Source organism: Diadema antillarum, unplaced genomic scaffold (genome assembly GCF_040938485.1).
Source record: "Diadema antillarum isolate AM-2024a unplaced genomic scaffold, OU_Dant_1.0 seq00001617_RagTag, whole genome shotgun sequence".
Taxonomy (NCBI): domain Eukaryota; kingdom Metazoa; phylum Echinodermata; class Echinoidea; order Diadematoida; family Diadematidae; genus Diadema; species Diadema antillarum.
Window position 1 is genome coordinate 442,070 of NW_027272329.1, and position 20,118 is coordinate 462,187.

General features: G+C 38.8%; 1 protein-coding gene across 1 annotated transcript in view; it reads right to left on the reverse strand.

Moving 5' to 3' along the window:
* Positions 1-3,029: 3,029 nt before the first annotated feature.
* LOC139711143 (ATP-dependent translocase ABCB1-like) overlaps positions 3,030-20,118 on the reverse strand; it is a 53,111-nt gene continuing 36,022 nt past the window's right edge. The window contains exons 14-26 of the mRNA XM_071623061.1: positions 19,069-19,246; positions 18,576-18,712; positions 17,915-18,076; positions 13,977-14,156; positions 11,272-11,355; positions 10,414-10,617; positions 8,794-8,894; positions 8,250-8,390; positions 7,916-8,072; positions 6,741-6,938; positions 6,091-6,294; positions 4,595-4,741; positions 3,030-3,518 (exon numbers count right to left, since the gene is read on the reverse strand). Of these exons, the coding sequence (XP_071479162.1) occupies positions 3,315-3,518; positions 4,595-4,741; positions 6,091-6,294; positions 6,741-6,938; positions 7,916-8,072; positions 8,250-8,390; positions 8,794-8,894; positions 10,414-10,617; positions 11,272-11,355; positions 13,977-14,156; positions 17,915-18,076; positions 18,576-18,712; positions 19,069-19,246 (2,097 nt within the window). The 3' untranslated portion in view covers positions 3,030-3,314. The remainder of the gene's footprint in view (positions 3,519-4,594; positions 4,742-6,090; positions 6,295-6,740; positions 6,939-7,915; positions 8,073-8,249; positions 8,391-8,793; positions 8,895-10,413; positions 10,618-11,271; positions 11,356-13,976; positions 14,157-17,914; positions 18,077-18,575; positions 18,713-19,068; positions 19,247-20,118) is intronic.

Here is a 20,118-nt window from a genome sequence, read left to right on the forward strand (position 1 = left end):
AATAAGTTCATGCTTAATTATCAACGAAATGATTATCCGTCGCATAGTCGAAAATATTTCATAAATTTTTGATTCAATCTGTGTTATGTTTTGTTGTGAAAATGAAAATAAATGAATTGATTTGACTCTGAATGAGGAAATTCACCTCCAAAATATATAAAGCTCCAAAAGAAAGAAAAAAAAATCCCTACAGAACGTTCCGAAAATGACAAAAATTGGATAAGAAATAAAGGTATGACATTTTGAAATATTACATTTTTTAGGAAAACATTTCTGGACTTGTACATAATATGCGAGTATGCAATTAATGAGGGAGTCAACGACGTCATGCCCTCGTTTTATTTCCCTTTATATGAAATTCGCATTAAAAATGTAATTTTTACGAGTAAAAACACATTTCCATACCACGTATATATGTATATATCAGAGGTAACGTTTGTTCTTTCTTATGTTGGATGATTTTAAATCAAGTTTTATACTTATACATCTTAAGTATGAGATTTAAGATTCATGTCATTTCTATATGTTAAATAGATAAGAAATTTGAGAGTAGGATATCATCAACTTGCCGATTTGAATATTCATAACGACTGGTCAAGAAGTGTTTTCTCAAAAATTTTGCATTTTCAGAATATAATAACTTCCTTATTTCTCATCTGAATTTGATCACTTTGCACTTTTCTGAAGGAATTTTCTTTTCCTTTTCTAATTAACTTGAACAAAGTTTGGAGTGGATTTGTGCTGAAAATGTTACTGTTAAATTCCGGACCAGTTTGAGATTAAAATATTTTAGAGAATCTTATGATATTGTGAATTTTTGGTAATTTTCTCAAAAATACTTCTTTAACATTGGTAAATTCGGATATACAGCCAAATGAGTTTATATTGTTATTACCTCACATCTTGCCATTGCCTGTACACAAAATCTCGTAATTTCCCGGGGTTTTTTTAATTGTACAATTTATTGCAATTATGGTTCTAGTCACAAATCCTAGTATATTTGACTGCTCAGTACTTTGAGGTTATTCAGCCATATAGCAGAAGAAATATTACGTTTTACATTTTATTACGAAGTAATTGAAGTCTTGTCAGATTTCTGTACACAATCGAATTTGTGAGGGAATGACACCATTACCTCGCCCATGAGCATATGTGTATCAACTATATGAGACCTTTAAAAAACAGAAATTTTACATTTCTAAACTTTCTTAAATTATGGCCAGCTTTGGTCAAATATTCGTACAAAGTGATACATGCAAACGTTTACTCTTTCTTTTTACACTAAATCTTCTATAACTGGCAGCAGAAATACAAAACAGACACACAAACAAAGCAGACCACTCGCAGAGCACGCATCTCATGTTTTGTGCATTCAAGACTTTCGACCAATTTTCCGTAAAAGTAAACCACGGGAACAACTAGCTGTCAAAAAAAACCCCCTTCCTATCAACTTGTTTCCATTTCTGAATTTTCTATTTCTACTCCTTCATTCATGGAAAGGTAAGATTTTGAATGATAATTTGACAGGATGTCTGTACCGGAAACAGATTATGAGCATGTACAGCTTTGCATTGACAGATTAAGCTATAGACAATTGAGCGGTTGTCAGTTTGAAATAGCCTGTCTTTATATATACATGGGTCTCTTTTTCCAATAACACAATGATTTTGTTTACTCACTTTTACAGAGGCGATGCACTTACCACTTAAAGATGTTTGTCGATATATTTTGTATTACAAACTCATGACTTCTTGTTATGTTACTAGAGTATTTGGAAGATTTGATGTGATTTTTTTTTCTAATAAAATCTAAAGTAAGTAATTGTTAATGAGGGTTAGAACTGCTAATTTGTTGGTGCCTGATATTGCGTTCGTGAATTCTGGATCATGCACGGGATGTACTTTATAATATATATATGTCCATGACGGTGCTTCGGCGTATTCAAAGTATTTTATCCTGCATATTCAGCAAACAAACAGTATACACAGGAACACATACAAACACACGCATGCACATACAAACACACGCATGCACATACGCGCGCACACACACACACACACACACACACACGACACATGACAAACCAAAGTACGGCATTCATTACACACAACACTTTGTGACAGAAAGTTGAATGTATTTTAATCATAATTTTATCATATTGCAATTTTGCGATGGTACCCGTGAACATAATGGTGAAGTATCGAAGAGTGTGGTCCGCACACCATTCATGCGATAACCACTGACTTACCTTCAGAAACCACATTGAGTTGTTTCATGCTATACCTTATATACTTACATTTCAACTACAATACGGTTCTATTTATATTTCGTTATTTATTTTATAAGTGCTGTTCATAAAGGCAAGCAGTCAGTTAAGGCCATTTCCTCTCTTTCCTGTTTTGGGGAAACGAAGAAGAAAGTGAGACTGATATAATCTTTAGCTGTCGTTACAGAATGTTATCCAGCCTATATTTTATATTAATGCGTAAATGTTACATTTATTCTTACATTTATGATCATATTATTACAAAGATATGAAGACCTGAATATAAGAACGACCCAAGTCCAATTTTTGGCCAAATTCAGTTTGACATGGGAAATTGTAGCTTATGCATGGACTCATATTGTGTATAAATATCTCTGACAAGATGTGCCGTTCAGTCGGAAATGGAAAATTTCCCGTCTGACTAGAAGATATAAGAAGAAGAGAACACCTTGTACATAATGAGTTAAATAACTATTATAAGAATTTTGTGTGTGTGTGTGCGAAGACGTCCAAAATGCAAAAAAAAAAATGAAGAAAAAAACATAATATATCAATAATGCTTCCACTCTGACAGGACCATGTGTAGAAATGTATGATAAAAGTAAATTCTGGTTGACTCTCAACCTTCCTATATCCTGTCACCACGGAAAGAGGTACCAGCAGTTTCCCCTCCACCAGACTTCATTCAATCTATGATTCACATAGTTGTACGTTATTGATAACAGCAGAACAAAAACTAATTCTGAAAACTAAATGACACCGAATGAGGTAAATGTTACGGAGTGTCACGAGAAAATGGTTACACGTCAGTGTCATGGACTCTGATACCATTTCATCGAAATTTGACCAATATTTTGTAAATATACGAGTGATTCTGACTTCTCTATTCAAACTCTTGTCGATATTTTCTTGCACGGCGTTGCCTTCTCCAGAACAGCAAAGTCGAACGCGGAGTAACGATTATTCCCGTTACGATGCTGTCGACCAGGAGGTGATCTCCCTGTGTCAACTAAAGTCCTGCAATATTTCTCATGCGACGTCGACGATCTTAGTCCTCTACCAGGGCTTGACCACCGGTCAAGGTGAAGTAGTGACCCCTCCTCTTCAAGAGCTCGACATGACTTCCGCTCTCCATGACGACGCCGTCTCTGATGACGGCGATGACGTCGGCGTTCTTGACGGTGGAAAGGCGATGGGCGATTACGATGGAGGTTCGTTCTTTCATGGCGTTGTCGAGCGCGTCTTGCACGATCTGGAAGAAAAAATACACATAGCCATATACTTTTTGTGAACATAACGATCTAATAATAAATGGAAGTGTTTCTTTGATGTTGCTGTTGCTGCTGTCCTTTTTTTTTTTTTTTTTGCAAAAATTAAACCAACCGTATCTTTGGCAGCTAGGATACAAAGCTAACTTTACATAATAATAGAATGGAAGGTCATTGATAATGAAAGCGTATAATAGTCACAAGTAATGTTACGTTTACGTGTTTACACTCTTCACATCAGAGAAATGGGAGCTGGAGAACTTGGGAAGGATAATGGACACTTGCAACTTATGTTGACGTGAATACTATAGTTGCGATATTCAGCATTAAGATTTCACTGACCTGGTATTGAATCCGAAACCACCAAATTTTGGTTGTGGTTGGAGACATTCATATCCCATTATTCCAATTACAAAAAAAAAAAAAAATAACAAATAAGTTAGACTGAAAGTAATCGTAAAGAAAACAGTTACACACAACAGCATGAACGTAAGAGAAATAAACAGATGGACAATGTACATGTACTGTGCAAGGAGGATAAGGAATTTCCTTAAAGGGTCATGAGTAACCTTTTGTATACGTGAACGGGATGTACCATGTCTTTATCTCATGAGGTGCAGTAAAGTATCTTATTTATTCTTTGGGGTTATTAGTCATAATTCAATGACGTGATTGATACAACGAGGAATTGTTATACAGCGAGAAGTGACTTCATGTCAGATAGTACACTTAAAAACAAAATGGACAGGCTGCCAACGGCTTAGAATGAGGTGATATACAGTATTCACACACGTGTAGAGAACAACATCAGATCTTGTCTTGTGTATCGATGTAATATCATAACACCAGTCAGTTGGGAGTCTTGCTTTCACGTCCACACAATATCGGAATTAATTATATTCTAGTAGTGTATCTCCCTCCTCGATATGAACAGTTTCTAACCCGTTAAAAGGCAATCTCTGTATACTGTAAAAAGGCACTTCACTACCTTCAAACCAGTCCCTGCAGTTGTGAGTGATCTGGCAGACGAAATGAATAGTCAAAGATTCCTAAATTATACCTTTTCGCTCTCCGTGTCGAGGGCTGACGTGGCCTCGTCTAGGAGGAGGATGCGGGGGTTCCTGGCCAGAGCTCTGGCGATGGCCACTCGCTGCTTCTGACCCCCGGACAGCTGGGTTCCTTTCTCACCGACCAGAGTGTCGTAACCCTGTCATGAACCATTAGATAGAGGTTTTCAGTGGTTAAGAGGAAACCTTGCTGTCAGACATCAGGATTAATCCGTAGAAAGACGTTTTAGTTCATCCCCGAAAACTCATGCTTCAGTCCTTCGAATCAAGTGTAAATGATTTCAGATCTTATCGTGTACTGAGTCTTATTTTTTTTTAGGTCAGATTGTATACCTTAAGCGTTATATAATTTAAGATGAGGCAACCATTGTTAATCAAAATTCCTTCTCAGTTAGAGTTTGAATTCCCCACGGAAATTACTACAGCATTTGAGTTTCAGACATTTTTTAATATGATGTAGCCACATAATGCGAAGAAGATTTGGAGGAGGCAGGTGAAGGAGGAGCTTGCTAGGACGGTTTGCTTGAGAAAGGAGGGCGCCCTATAAAATCGGGTAAAGATGATGAGGATGTGTGAGCACGCTTGCGGTAAGAGTGAGGTAAGTCCGACCATAAGATAGCGGAAAACCCCATGTCAAAACTGAATAATGATGACGATTAAGATACAGTCTCAAGCCATCCCTGTGTTAGAGAGGATGCTAAACTAGTAACTGATCAGTGGGAATCAATGGGAATGTTGGGGATGATTGTTCCAATCCTTGTGGAATATAATGTACTCTTAAAGAGTACATTATGTATCTATTGTTGTGTGGAACTTATTTGCTTCAGAATGGTCTCATATTCAAGTAATGTGCAGTTCAATGTTTCCATGTTACCATGCCTGTACAGTGACGGGGCGATTGTTAAAGGGCCGTTAACATGGTTAACATGTTATTATAATGTGAAATACACCTTTGTGGTTTTCGATTTCTATGACCAAATCTCCTGCCGAGCTCAATCGGATTAAACAGCTATAAATGTATTGAAGATGCAAATCGTAGTTGACTTATCACAGTGAATAGATTTATTAATCATGGGTATTACACGACTGCAAAGGATAGAAATTTAAAAATAAATCTCGATCGCTTTGGTAATTATTGTCAGTTATTGCAAAACCTCACGTTAATTTCTCTGAAAACGTTAATATGAAAATACATTATTTTGACATTATGTAATACCAGATTGTCAGAGATGCTTACAGCGCTTTAGGAAGGGAAGTGCGGTTTTCCTCTCTGACACAAAATATTACGTTTATGATTGATTTAAGGGGCGAGCAATAATTATGTCTGAGCCCTGTTGCGTAAAAAGATGAAGTCAACCTATAAAGTCAAATACTACAGCCAACCAGAATTTAAGATTCAGAGACTTGTGTTTCATTTTCTGACTAATGTTTGATATTAATTTTAATGCAACAGAGCTCTGATTTCTTTCTCCTAGGTCTTAAATCTCACCATGGGAAGAGAGGAGATGAAGTCGTGGATGTTGGCCATCTTGGCCACTTGCTCGACGCTTGTCATGTCCATCTCTTCCTCCACGCCGTACTGGATGTTCTCCTTGATGGAGCTAGCGAAGAGGATTGGTTCCTGGCTCACGATGGCCATGTTGGCTCGTAGCCACTGGATGTTGAGGTCTTTGATGGACTTACCATCCACAGACTGTGAAGGAAGATTAGGAACGCTGATATGCAATAACTTGATGTACTTTTGATTAAAATCATAACTATTTGCTATGATTAATGATTAATGAAATGAAATGGGGCGTCATTGCTTTTAAAATGAAAACTGGAAATTTCAAATCTACGAACTGTATGGCACTTTGTGAGGGGATAACATTATGACATCATTACTTGCATATTCATTTTGACTGTTCAAGAACTGTTTTTCTGAGGAATAAGCGAAACTTCAAAATAACTTCCTTATTTTTCATACGATTTTGATCAAATTGCCATTGTGCTAAGAACATTTTACTCCGATTTTCAGATTAACTTTCAACTGCACTGGAATTCCCTTCTAAGAGGCCAACTTGCCCATCTTTATCAACTCATACTCTCGTCTTTACGTCTACATAAATGATACGCTTCGGTTTAGACCACTGTACTGACCACTGTCCCGTCCAGCGGGTCGTAAAATCTCTCCAGGAGGGACACAAGGGTGCTCTTCCCGCACCCGCTCTCCCCGACCAGGGCCACCGTCTGTCCCGGTCGGATCGTGAGATTCAGGCCTTTCAGAATCGGAATATCGGGCCGAGTCGGGTAGTTGAACTTGAGATCGGTATAACGTATCTCTCCATCTACGTCTTTCTGAGAGAGCAAAAAGCAAAACAAAAAGAAACAAGAGAGAGAGAAAAAAAAGAGTCTGAAAGTCAAAACTGTACTCTTAGATCCATTACCACGTCATCCTGATTACGTCGCAGAAAACACCAAGAAAACTACCGAACAATGTGATTTGTAAGAAAGATTTTCGATTAGCTACGGTAATTAGGTATTCTTTTATACATTTGGAAGAGAATTAACTATCTGGTTATTACTTCGGTCTTCAGAATTGACCTGTTTTGTCAATGTTTCGTGTTCTCCACGCGATGCTGTATTTCAAAGCATTTTTTCTTTTTTTTTACCATTAACAACGACTAATGGTCCTGCCTTCCTCTTGTGTTGTGCGAGTTCTAATATATCGATGGGAGGGGGGGGGGGGGGGGGGGTGATGGCATTATGATCGGTGTGTTAGAGTCCGGCGATCAATACAAGAAATAACAAAGCAATAAGATATCGCAGTATAAGCTAACACTTCAAGCAAAAAAAAAATGACCACGAAGGCAGGAAGTCTAAAAGTAAACTCATTACGATCTAAAACCGCAATAATCAGAAATTATATAAGCTCTGTTTTAATACTCGTTTGAATTTAGTCTACCTATGATTTGCCAGGGTCACAAAGCATCTCACCAGCATGAACTATTTTATGATAAAGAAAAACTTCGCCCTTTGCAAACAAGACAGGAATATCAGTATAACACTAGGCAACAAAGCACTCTGTTGAAAGACGAAAGCGGCGTTTGGTTTCGTTTTCGGAAAAGCTTAAATCGAAGCGGTAGCGTCTGCCATTTTTGACAAGATGATGTCGTACCAGGCATACCAACAGCAAGTATAATCTTTTACAGAAACTTGTAAGAACATTGTTGCGAGAAAACAAACAAAAGAAAAAAAAGACATAGCCAGAGAATTGCGTAAATTGTTAACATTTTAAAGGAAAATTATAAAAAATGCAGGGTGCTGAAACTCACGGGTGTGGTACCGCGCGTGGAGTAATTGTCGATCAGCGGCTCGGTGGCGAACAGGTGCAGGAGGAGATCGGCCGAGTGTCGAGCCTTGGCATAGTCTGGGAGGAGGGCCATGGCACGACCCACAGACATTCCACCGAAGGCGAGTCCAAAAATTACTCTATATGGGGAAAATTATTAATATCAAATGATATCTCAACTTATTGAGAGGTACTGTTGTACTGTTGGTGATGAAATGTTCGAATTCGGTTATTTAATTGACGGCTATGTAAGGATTTTCGTATTTTTGTGGTGGTTTGCTGCATTTTGCTTTGTTCTGTTCTAGTTGTATACTCACTTGAATACGTCGTCTCCGTCCATTTCACCGATGGACACCAGGTAGCCCCCGAAGCGGAAGGACACTGCGTAGATGAAGAAGATCATTGCTTGCGAGACGGCGAACCCGAGGCCGTTCATCTGGCTGTTTATTTTGCCCTGCCTGATTGGGACGAGGACGACACATTCGAACGCTAGCATTAGTGACATTTTGTCAGAGCTGTAGACTGCGTGTTTCATTCGTGTATCGTTTTACAAATGCAGAATGATGAAATACGAACGATATCAAATTCTTTGAAATAAATATCAAATAATAACAGCTACCTTCGAAAATGATTGTGTGACAGTGAATACACTGTTCTTTTACGGAGTTAACCTTTTTTGTTGTTTTTGGATCGTTCTATAATACCTTCTTCATTTGGAATGTGATCTTAAAAATTCCATATGGTTAAAATAGCAATGACATTAGAAAGGTTACAGTGGTCAGCAAACCGTTTTTTTTTCTAACTCAAGTGAGATAAGTGGGGTAGTTTGACATGCTGATGGTAGAAAGGTTTCTTAAATACTTGTATGGTCGTTGCAGCTGTTCGTCGTAGTTCTTGATCATGCGGTCTTCCAGTGAGAGCGCCGCCACCGTCCGGACGTTTTCTATTGCCTCAGCAGCGATCTGTGGACAGACATCGATTTGATTTGTGCTAAGCTGCATATTATTCAAGCATAGTCGATTTTCAGGCATAGACGTACTGCAAAGACTGTCAGTCCCTACAATTTCTCAACTTGGCATTCGAGTCCATAATAATGACGATCGAGCAGTTCAAGGGATGGGAGAAGGATTTATTGTTAAAACCCTTAAGATAACATCATCGCATTGTTCCGACATCAACCGACAAGATTCTGTAAAACGGGGATTTTAAGAAAATTGAAAGACTTCCATCAAAATAATTTGAGCCTGCATGGGCCCTTCGTACATTACACCATAAACGGACATTGCGGACATCTATTAACAGCTTAAAAAAAAAGGATATCGGCTTTAAAGGGAAGGTAAACCCTAGAGCAATGTGAATTGAGTGAAAGCAGCAACATTAGTAGAACGCATCAGTGAAAGTTTGAAGAAAATCGGACAATCGATGCAAAAGTTATGAATTTTTGAAGTTTTGGTGTTGGAACCGCTGGATGAGGAGACTACTAGAAGTTATGACGTATGAGTGGACAACAATACAAAGAAAATATAAAGAAAATGCTACAAAAATCGATATTTCATGAAAATTACAAATTCCGTCAACTTGATACTGACATATGTTAAGGGTAACAATTATTCCCCCTGCTTTCTGAAAGCGGTTAGTCAAGTGCTCTTTCATAATGCTAGATAAATGAATTTTTGTTGAATTTCCTTTATATTTTCTTTGTATTGTTGTCCTCTCATACGTCATAACCTCTAGTAGTCTCCTCATCCAGCGGTTCAAACACCAAAACTTTAAAAATTCATAACTTTTGCAACGATTGTCTGATTTTCCTCAAACTTTCACTGATGTGCTCTACTACTGTTGCTGCTTTCATTCAATCCACATTGCTCTTTGGGTTTACCTTCCCTTTAACAATGTATTACTGATGAGTTTGATCAGTCGAAACATACTATATTCCGCTTCACTCTTTGTTGAATGGAATGAAAGAAAAATATTGTCTCATGGCAAAACAAGTTAACTCTATTATTGTCGATATGAGATTTTCGACTAAACCCGCTGAAAAAAATAAGGAAAATGAGAAGAAAATAAAAAAAAAATTATCACAACTTCAAGAATATTCCCTGTGATACTTCAAGTGAGGTACTTCTGGAAAGGTTTTATTTTGCTCTGCCTGGTGATGGACTTACATTAAAAAGTGTATATAAATGGCGATTAGCCCGTTTTGCAATCAATATCTTTAGTTCCACACACAAATCGCAACGCCAAGAAAAAGGAGTGTCACTTACGAGCGTGGTCGCATGATTATAGCGAGCTTTTAGTAGATCTGCGACGTGAACGCTTTAAGACGCAGTCTCCCAGCGGCCCGGGGTAGACACTTAAAACAACCCTCTCGCGCATGTGCAGAACACGATTTTGGGACTAATTAACAGAAGAATAAATTTGCTATAAACCATAGTTTGAATTTAAACCATCTTCGTGAATTCGGACCATTAAGCCGAGTACCTTCCCGGATTCCTCGATGAGGGCAGCATCGCGGGTCTGTGAACCCTGCAAGATCTTCATCTGCAGGCCGCCGGTGAAGGCGAGCACGGGGAGACAGGCGAGGATGAGCAGAGCCAGCTTCCAGCCGAAGATGAACCCGATGGCGAGGGCAGCCGTCATCGTCACCAGGGACTGTACGACGATGCTCAGTCGGGCACCGGTCGCCTAGCAACAGATATGATGAAAGAGTTATTTCTGCTCATTTAAATTCTTTGCGAAGTCCGCAGTCAATTACACCAATTACACACACGCGCGCTTGCACACACACACACACACACACACACACACACACACACACACACACACACACACACACACACACACACACACACACACACACGTCATGACCGAAACAGGCATCACAAAACCTCAGTACACTTAAAAACGTGGGGAATTTGCATGTACGCCTCATGTTATTACTGTGCGTGGGTTATTGCATACGTATCAATATCAAATGCTACAAATAAACAGTTCAGTTCAGTTCGGTTCGGTTCAGTTTATCTTTTTTTCATCAAGCAAAAAAAAAAAAGAACAAAGTATAATCTAACATAAAGAACAAAGTATAATACAAAAGAAAGAAATAATAAGAATTAAAATTAATGAATTCTTGCATCGATCTGTTTCTATTGCAACTGATTGACAAATTGCCCTACACAACGTAATTATGAACACAGTTGGGGAAAACTCCATTCGAAAAAGAGGTCAAAAATTGTATTCGAACAAAAACAAAAGTTTGTCATAACTTGTATTCGTTATATCAGAGCCCCATTCACGAAGTTTGCACACCACAATAGTAATGTAATTCGATATACGTCTCACCCCTTTAACGTTGGAAGCGTCCGCCGACAACCTCGTGGCGAGCGCCCCAGTGCTGTGGGAAGGCTGGTCGAAGTACGCTACGTCCTGCATTATTGCAGAATAATTAAGATTGATGAAAATCATGAATATGTAGAGCAAGCAAGGATTAAGCAAGCTAGACAGACAAACGGTACGAGAAACAAGGGGCAGATAGATAGGTTAGATTACAAAATACAGATTTATAATCATGAATAGATAGATGATTTTGGACAGATTATAGGGATGGTGTATCAGTTTTGATTGAGATGGTCGGTTCAGGTTTTTAACTTTTTACAAGATAATTCGAAATAACTCATTAAAATATCTAAGAACATACAATTCTAAAAGGATTAACTGTTTATTTGATGGCAATTGAATATTTATTTGATGGCAATTGAATATGATGAGAACAATGAGAACATGAAAGAGAACATGTTTCACTGTTGATTTTCCTCCGGACCCCAGCAACGAGCTCAGCATTTTTACTTGTGTCTACTCAAATAAAGTTTTTAGTACTTTAAGTTCCCATGCATTAGTTCTTTGCAATAAGTCAGCTAAGGCGTAAGGCACACTCTGGCCGTCGGGGAAATAATGAAAATGATATATCAAGCTTGAACACATAGTTTAACTAGGGCTGCCAACTTTCCAACATTAGTATGGAGGCAGTGGCGTATCTAAGGGGGGGGGGGCAAGGGGGGCACGTGCCCCGGGCGCCACTCCTTGGGGGCGCCGAAAACGAAAAAACGGGAAAAAAAAAAACGAAGAAGAAAAAAAGAAAGAAAAAAAAACCAAACAAACAAACAAACTTCGCCCGGACCGGGGGGGGGGAAGAAAACCAAATCAAACAACATAAAAACAAAAATTGACAATGTTTATTGTGTTCACACAAGAATTCCATGTTTTGTAAGCTGAAATTTCGGCTCGCTCGCTGCGCTCGCTGGCCCAAATTTATATATATATATAAAAGAAGATAAAACGTGATGATGACGCGGACAAAATGACAATGTATATTGTGCTCACACATGCCATCGTTAGAAGGCAAAATGTTACACGGAGCAGCGGCTGCAATTTTATTTCTTCCGTTCTGAAGCGATCACCCATTGGATCAAACGAGGGCGCCAAAGGTGTCGAACATACAGGGGGGGGGGGGGGGTGCAAAAAACCAAATCAAACAAAATAAGAACAAAATGTAGTGATGACTCGGAAATATACAAATTTCGGCTCACTCGCGCGTACTAATTTAGAGTATTTTTTTTTCCAAGTCCTCAGTTTGTTGGTGTAAATCGTTATCTATTAGGCCGTCACTATGATTATGTTGACTAGAATTATAAGATTTAATAAGTAAAAAATGACAAGAATTCCATGTTTTGTAAGCTGAGATACAAACATTTTCGGCTCGCTCGCTGCGCTCGCTCAAAATCTATCAAAAAAAAAGATAAGAACAAAACGTGATGATGACGCGGAAATATACGAAAATTTTCGGCTCGTTCGCTACGCTCGCTCGCCAAAATTTATCTAAATTTATTACATTTAAATCACCCTTAAAAGACCCATTTTAAGTGCTTGAAAAAGCATATCATGTGGACTTTTTTTAAAGTCCTTACCGGGATGGGGTTTGGGTTGAACACTTTTTCAGAAATTAGGGGCGCAATTTTCGCGCTTGCCCCGGGCGCCGTTTTCCCTAGATACGCCACTGTATGGAGGTTACAGACAGCAATTTGGTGAAACATATGTTTTACTACCATCTTCACCAAATGGTCACTGAAACGCCCGAAACCGGCCGTCTTGTTACTCCGTAAAACTCCCGAAACTGCCCGTTCGTTTTTAACCCATTCCCTACGGGAACCTGTTTACCTGTCTGTTAAGTCTATGGGGATTTAAGAATTCAGTATTGAACGGGTTAAAATATATGTTTTATGTTTTACCATTTTTTTTTCATATAGAATAATTATAATTATGTAATTTGAAAGAGGTCAAAGGTCAACAAAAGTATGTCAGAATTACTTCTGTGACACATCATTTTCTTGGTAAAGTCTTAATAGGCTTTCAAATAAACACAACTTATAACAGACAAAAAGTAAACAAGCTGTATTAAAGCTATTTTACATCATTTAGAAAGTTGTCGAAAGGAGAGCAATATTGCCTGATTGCTGTACCTTCCAAGGAACCATAGGCCGTTGTGTACAGAATCTTCACTTGCTAAAGGGTTAACAGGCAATAATAATACCCAAAATTAACGGGAGACACTATTCTCGGGAAATAAAGAGATATCTAAGTGTGAGGGAGGTTTTCTAGTAAATGATGAGGAAGACTTGGAAGCTTTGATACCAGGGACATGAGGGAGGTGGAAAGAGAGCGCCTCCTTCGGTATACTCGTCATTTGAACGTGGAGTACGTCTAATGCGGTCGCGGTCATCCCATGAGACCGACACCCACGAGTCATACAGCCCCCGAGTTCGAAAATGAAAAAAAGGTCCATGAATCGTACATCCCACTAGTCAATACAGCCCATGAGTTCGACACTTGACAAATAAGGCTCATGCGTTCGACACTACATAAAACAGCCCGCGACTTCGACATTACAACCCTGGGCTTAACTCATGGGCCTTGTTTGCTTAGAATCGAACTCATGGGCTGTATGATTCGTGGGTGTCGAACTCGTGACGTGTACCCCTGCGGTCGATTACCTGTCGAAGAATCGTCCAGAAAGCCTTACGGCGGAGGCGGAGTGTGAGCTCCTCCCCCGACACGGCGAAAGCACTCCCAGTCACCGTGTTGCAGATGAAGAGAAGCCCGCCCAGTGCCAGGAACATCAACGACCAAAAGATGGCTTCCTCTTGGAGCTCGTCCGGCGGGAGGCTAAAGATCTGCGCGGTTAGCATGGTTTGTCCGAGAGCAGAAAATGTGATACTTTTAACATCAACAATCAATATACAGCTGTATTTGTATTTGTAAGTATACCCTTCGTATTGTATTGCATCTCTACAACAATTCAAAAGGAAGTCATTATTACCACAGGAAAAGGCATTTGAAAATTAAAGGTAAGAGAAACTGTCAAATTGTTTTTTTTTTCTCATTGATAAACAACAATATCGCTTTTAGCTGGAATTCCTTTATTTTTTTTTTACAACTGTCTATAATATTCATATTCTCTCATTTTTTGTCAGTGTTGCATCTTAGCTTAATAACTATAATTCAAGGAAAGCATACAAGTATCACTAGTAGGATACCAACAGTAAATCAACGTGAGACAATGTTCTACGGATCTGTCATACATGTATCTTATTAATCTGAAATTCTGCGCAGGTATCTTTTTCCGGATATAATTCAAATTCCGTGAATAAGGTCATATTGTGCGCATGTGCTAAATCCGCCACTGAATATTTTCCGTAGTCCGTGATATGACGTCATGATATTACACAGCTAGCTGCGTGTATATACGTTTGCGCGCATAAGGCATGCAGCTCGCGAGACGTAAGTCAACATGGCTTTACGATGGGTTGCGTCCGCCGCGGATAGATACGGATGAGTGGACGCAAGGGGACGCAGCGTGGACGCAGGCATCCGCAGGGACGTATGTAGACATAACTGTCCGTAACTCATCCGTAAAGAAACGCAAAATGACGGCGCCAAGCATGCGAAATTTTGAAATGTTCAAAATTTCGCAGAGGGACTCCACGGATGCAAACTTACGCAAGTAACCGTAACCAAACGTAACTATCCATAACTGAACGTAAATACCCGCAGCTTGGACGCAGACCATCCGCAAAAATTTTACCTCCCGTCCGTTTGCGTTTGTTTACGTCCACCGTAAGTATCCGAAATTAACCGCAAGTTAACGTATCACAACACTTTCGTCCGCTTACGGATATTTGCGGACAGTTACGGATGCTGAGGACGATTACGTCCTTCAACGTTTTCTGTTTTCCACTCACATGGGAACACAGAGACTCGTGGGAAGCCACACAACTCGTGTTGCCAAGCTGCAGGGCATTTACCTGAAGGAATGCTACAACACAGTCGGAGCTGTGGAGAGGCAGAACCGCATGGTCAAAATTAATTATGAAATTTCTCCCACAAATGGCCATTTTAAGTGACACCCATATACACATGACATCGGTTGACCCTTGGTGCTGAACTTTTTTTCTTGCACTCTTCGAATGTATATTTTTCGAAAAAGGCAATATTTTGGGTAGGGGATGGGGTGACAGCATTTTATTCACTTTTCTGGCCGGGGAAGGTGTGGGACAGCGATAAACCATATAAAATGAGAACGAATTTAGTATTTCTCTGTAGTCTTACCCACTTTACACTCCATGGAATGTGTATTGCATTTTTATATAAATGCAAACAGAAGAAAACTGACCAGAAATGAATATAAATCATTAGTGGAAAAATGAGCAAAGAAAATGGGATTCCATCGGGATAAGAACCCGAGACCTCCGGATTGCTAGCCCGGTGGAATCCCATTTTCTTTGCTCATTTTTCCACTTACTATATATATATATATATATATATATATATATATATATATATATATATATATCAGTACTCGACACTAACGGTGGCCCGGTGGCCCGGGGCCACTAAAAATGAAAGGCGGGCCACCAAAATTTTTTGAAAAGTGTCATTTATTTATGTTAAGATGTTGCAACCCATGTGCCTGTCAATAAATATTCATACTTCGTCTTGCCATTCAGCAGTCAAATTTGTTTAAAGGATGGATGAAAAGGACAGAATTAGTGCCTGAGAGTGAGTGTTGCGAGTTTGTTGAGGTTTATTTATGAGTGGACATGTCCAGCTTCCAATTCTTACTATGATAAAACTTAAATATTTGACTTATCAAAAAAAAACAACAACAGGAATTTTAATGTTTTTTATTGTATTTTGGGGGCCACCAAATTTTTCTCTCGGGCCACCAAAAATTTGAAATTGATGATTTTGGTGGCCCCATCGGGCCACCAAATAAAAAAGTTAGTGTGGAGCCCTGTATATATATACATATATATATATATAATATGTATGTATATATATATATATATATATATATATATATTGTACTTGGGAGTGGGAGGGGTGTTTGAAAGTCCTTATGTCTTTTTTTTTCTGGAAATTTAATAAGCATTGCTTTATTATGAAAATTTCCATAACATAACCCAGTAAGTCATGAATATCGCTGCACAATGACAGCGTAACCACAGTTTGTCTATTCCACGACTGTAAGTAATATTTTCTTACTCTAATGTCTAACTTATCGATCTACATTGTATTTCATTTGTTGCATAATCATGTTATGTCTTTACATTTATGGTGTTTATTCATAATTGAGTTGCATAGATAAAATTCAAACTTCAAGTTCAAAATTTCATATATCTTTTATTACTGTAAAGCAAGTTAAAGGAATACGTGTTTTTTTTCACAACTTGTACTTACAGATGTAATTCAATTTCAGTTTTCCCAAGTGTACAATATAAGCAGTCCAATATGTGATAACCCTGCTGTCATAATACATTGACTTTGCAGGGATCGTCAGAGAAAACCATATTGTCCACAATTATTTACAACAATCTGTAACTATCCGTAACTATCCGAAAATATCCGTAACTCTCCGCAAGTGTTCAGAACTATTACGTGCCAGTTCGTAAGAATATCCGCAAGTGGACGCAAGTATTCGCATCTGGTCGTATCTGTCCGTATCGCCCGCATTTTTTCCCCGTATGTTTTGTACAAATTTTCTGGTGACGGCAAAGGATCCGCGGGAGTCCGCAGAAAAATGACTTTTTTGGACGTAACGCCGGACGCAGAGCATTATGTGACTGGGGCCTGACAGCCGGCAATTTCAACATTATTCACGTGAGGAAATCAGCGAGAAGAAGGTTAGCCTGTGTAACTTTACCAATGAGATTACACTACAGAATTCATGTAGATCTACACTTCAAAAGATACAATCTTTACCCCCTGCTTGCTCTTACGAAATACGGGCAAATATCTACGGTCTGGTGCCATATTCCATGAGGCCGGAGGCCGAATGGAATATGGCACCAGACCGTAGATATTTCCCGTATTTCGTAAGAACAAGCAGGGGGTAAGTAATATTGTATTTAGGTTTCGTGGCACAAGACTTTCTGCATGCATATAATTGCACCTTTTGCATGAGAGACAAGGCGTTACCACGTTTTATGGGGAGGGCTGTGGGTTGGGGAGCGAGTAATGGCAGTCGGGATGGGAGAGTTAACAATTATTTTCACGGGCTTCTTGTTATGTTGTTTTAGTTGATGTAATGATGTATCAATACTCTGTTTGTATATGATATTATCATCTTATGCGTATTATTGTTGTAGAATGTGTATGTGTGTGTATTTACTTATATTAGTTTCATAGTCAGGAGTTTCAAAATGTGATTATTCATCTAAAGCTGGACCACTCGGAAGACCAGCACGACCATGAAGGCTGAGCTGAGCAGGGCAATCCATCCGTTTATCTTCTGTTTTACATCCCAGTAGTATTGTATCATTGTTACTTTGTGATTTTACGATGAATAAACAAACAAACAAACAAACAAACAAACAAACGAAACATTAAAGACTTGAGTCGTCATCGACCTCTTTTTTTTTTTGCAACTCACCGCAATGACCTCACTGAAGAGGATGGCGAAGGCAGGGTAAGCGATTCCCTGGATACCAGCGAAGATGCAGCCGACGAGGATGACGTGCCACTCGGGACCATTCAGCCTCAGGATCTCCATGTAACCGACTTGCCGGACACCTTCCTCCTCCGCCTCCTCTTCCTGTTACCATGGTTACAGCGAGAAAGCGAGGGCAAAAACAAAAATGGCAACAAGTTAAGGCACGCAGCAATTAAAGTGAGCAAACAAGGTTGTAGGCATATATTCACGGTGTATATCCCCCATAGAGTGTCTAGACCAAAGTGGCGAACTATTGGTCATATCCATGGTAGCCCCTTCCATGCTAGCGTTGTTCCTCCAAGGGGAACCTGTTATGATTATTACCCAAGCATTGGAAGATATTTATCTACACTCCTGGGTCGAAAGGAACATCATAATTATATGTACATTTTAAAACAAAAAGCCCAAGGACGTAAGCCGAAACATAAAAGTTACAAAATATACTCTGTTTAAGTACAGACAAAAAAAATCTCAGTTATTATGACAAGTTAGTGCGAGACGTAGGCATTGTGTACTAACAGAAATTTGATATAATCAGGTAAAATAATTAGCGAAGAAAATGTGCGAAATTGCTTTTGAAAATGCGGTGTCCAAAATTTACCTCCTCCTTCTCACTCTTCCCGCTGCTGGCGGAAGAGATCTGGCGGGAAAGTTTCTGTGAACTCTGGCGAGACACTTGGCGGGGAAGCGGACTCGTGACAGACGCCTGTCTCTCCTTTGACGTCGCAGACGACTCTCCTGTTATCGATAATTATCCATTTATAGATTTCGAGAATCATCATTGCAATACAGTTGATTACAGAATAAGTGAAAGAATACAAAGTGAGCCAACAACGACATAAGACAATCGTCATTCTAGACTTTTCCTCGGCTAAAATATAATGCTTGCTGCTATGTCGAATAAATGATAATAATAATAATGATAATGATGATGTTGCTGATGATGATGATGATGATGACAACAATAATAACATGAGCAATAATAATGCTAATGATGATAATACTAATAACAATAATGATAATAATAATGATAATAATAATAATAATAATAATAATAATAAAACTTGTAATAATTTTTCTGTCCATCCGCTTACCGGCGCCATCCAAAGCTTGAAGCGTGACCAGCTGTTTGTAGACACCACCTCTCTTCATCAACTCGGCGTGGTTTCCGAATTCCGCAATGGTTCCGTTGTCGAATGCGTAGATGACGTCCGCATTCTGGATTGTGGTGAGACGGTGAGCGATGACGATAGTGGTGCGACCTTCCGATGCCTGAAAATAGTAGCAGCAGTTAAAGTACAGATAAGATGATAGCTATGTAGTGTATATAATGGGAGCGACACTGATTTTAACAACTGCGGTAGTAATGACCATCGTAAAAAAAATGATTAAGTAATGAAGATAATAACATAATTGCGGTCATCGTTATCATTCACATTGTATCATCTTTAAAGGCGCATTTGGAAAGGAAAAAAAGCGAGAGAAGATATTTGATATGCTACAGCCATCGATAAAATATGTTTAAAGGGATCGCATAGTCTTGGTTAAGACTTAACTTCAGGCATTTATCATTTCTGGTGAGTTAGTGAGAAACCTCTTATGAAATATGAAAGAACATGTAATTCCAAGAGTGATTCAATGTTTATTCGATGAAAATTGGTTTCGAAATGGCCGAGATATCCAAAACAATGTGATCCTAATAAAGTGTGGGACTTACATTTTATTACGATTTCTTTTGTTTTATTTTGTTTTTGGATGTTTCAACTATTCCAAACCCGATTTTTATCAAATAAACGTTGAATTTCTCTTAAAATGATTAAATCTGCACTCTTTCATAAGTGTGTACTATATCATAAGTGTTTTCTTGGTATCTCGTAAAAAGTTAAAAGCCCAATTCTCATCTCCACCAATACTGTGCCATCCCTTTAAGCTATACAGTTGCCCATTTTCACTTTGGATTCATTCGTTAGTTTTGTTTTTGATTCGCGCGAAAGATGCACCTAATGTACCTTCCGATTACAACTGTTGCCATAGGTGGGTGGCATATCTTTGAATTAATATCTTACTCCACGCTCGCTCCTTACACATCCTTCCAATATATTCTGCATTCTGCAGTGTCTATAGTCTTTAAGAAGCCAAAAATT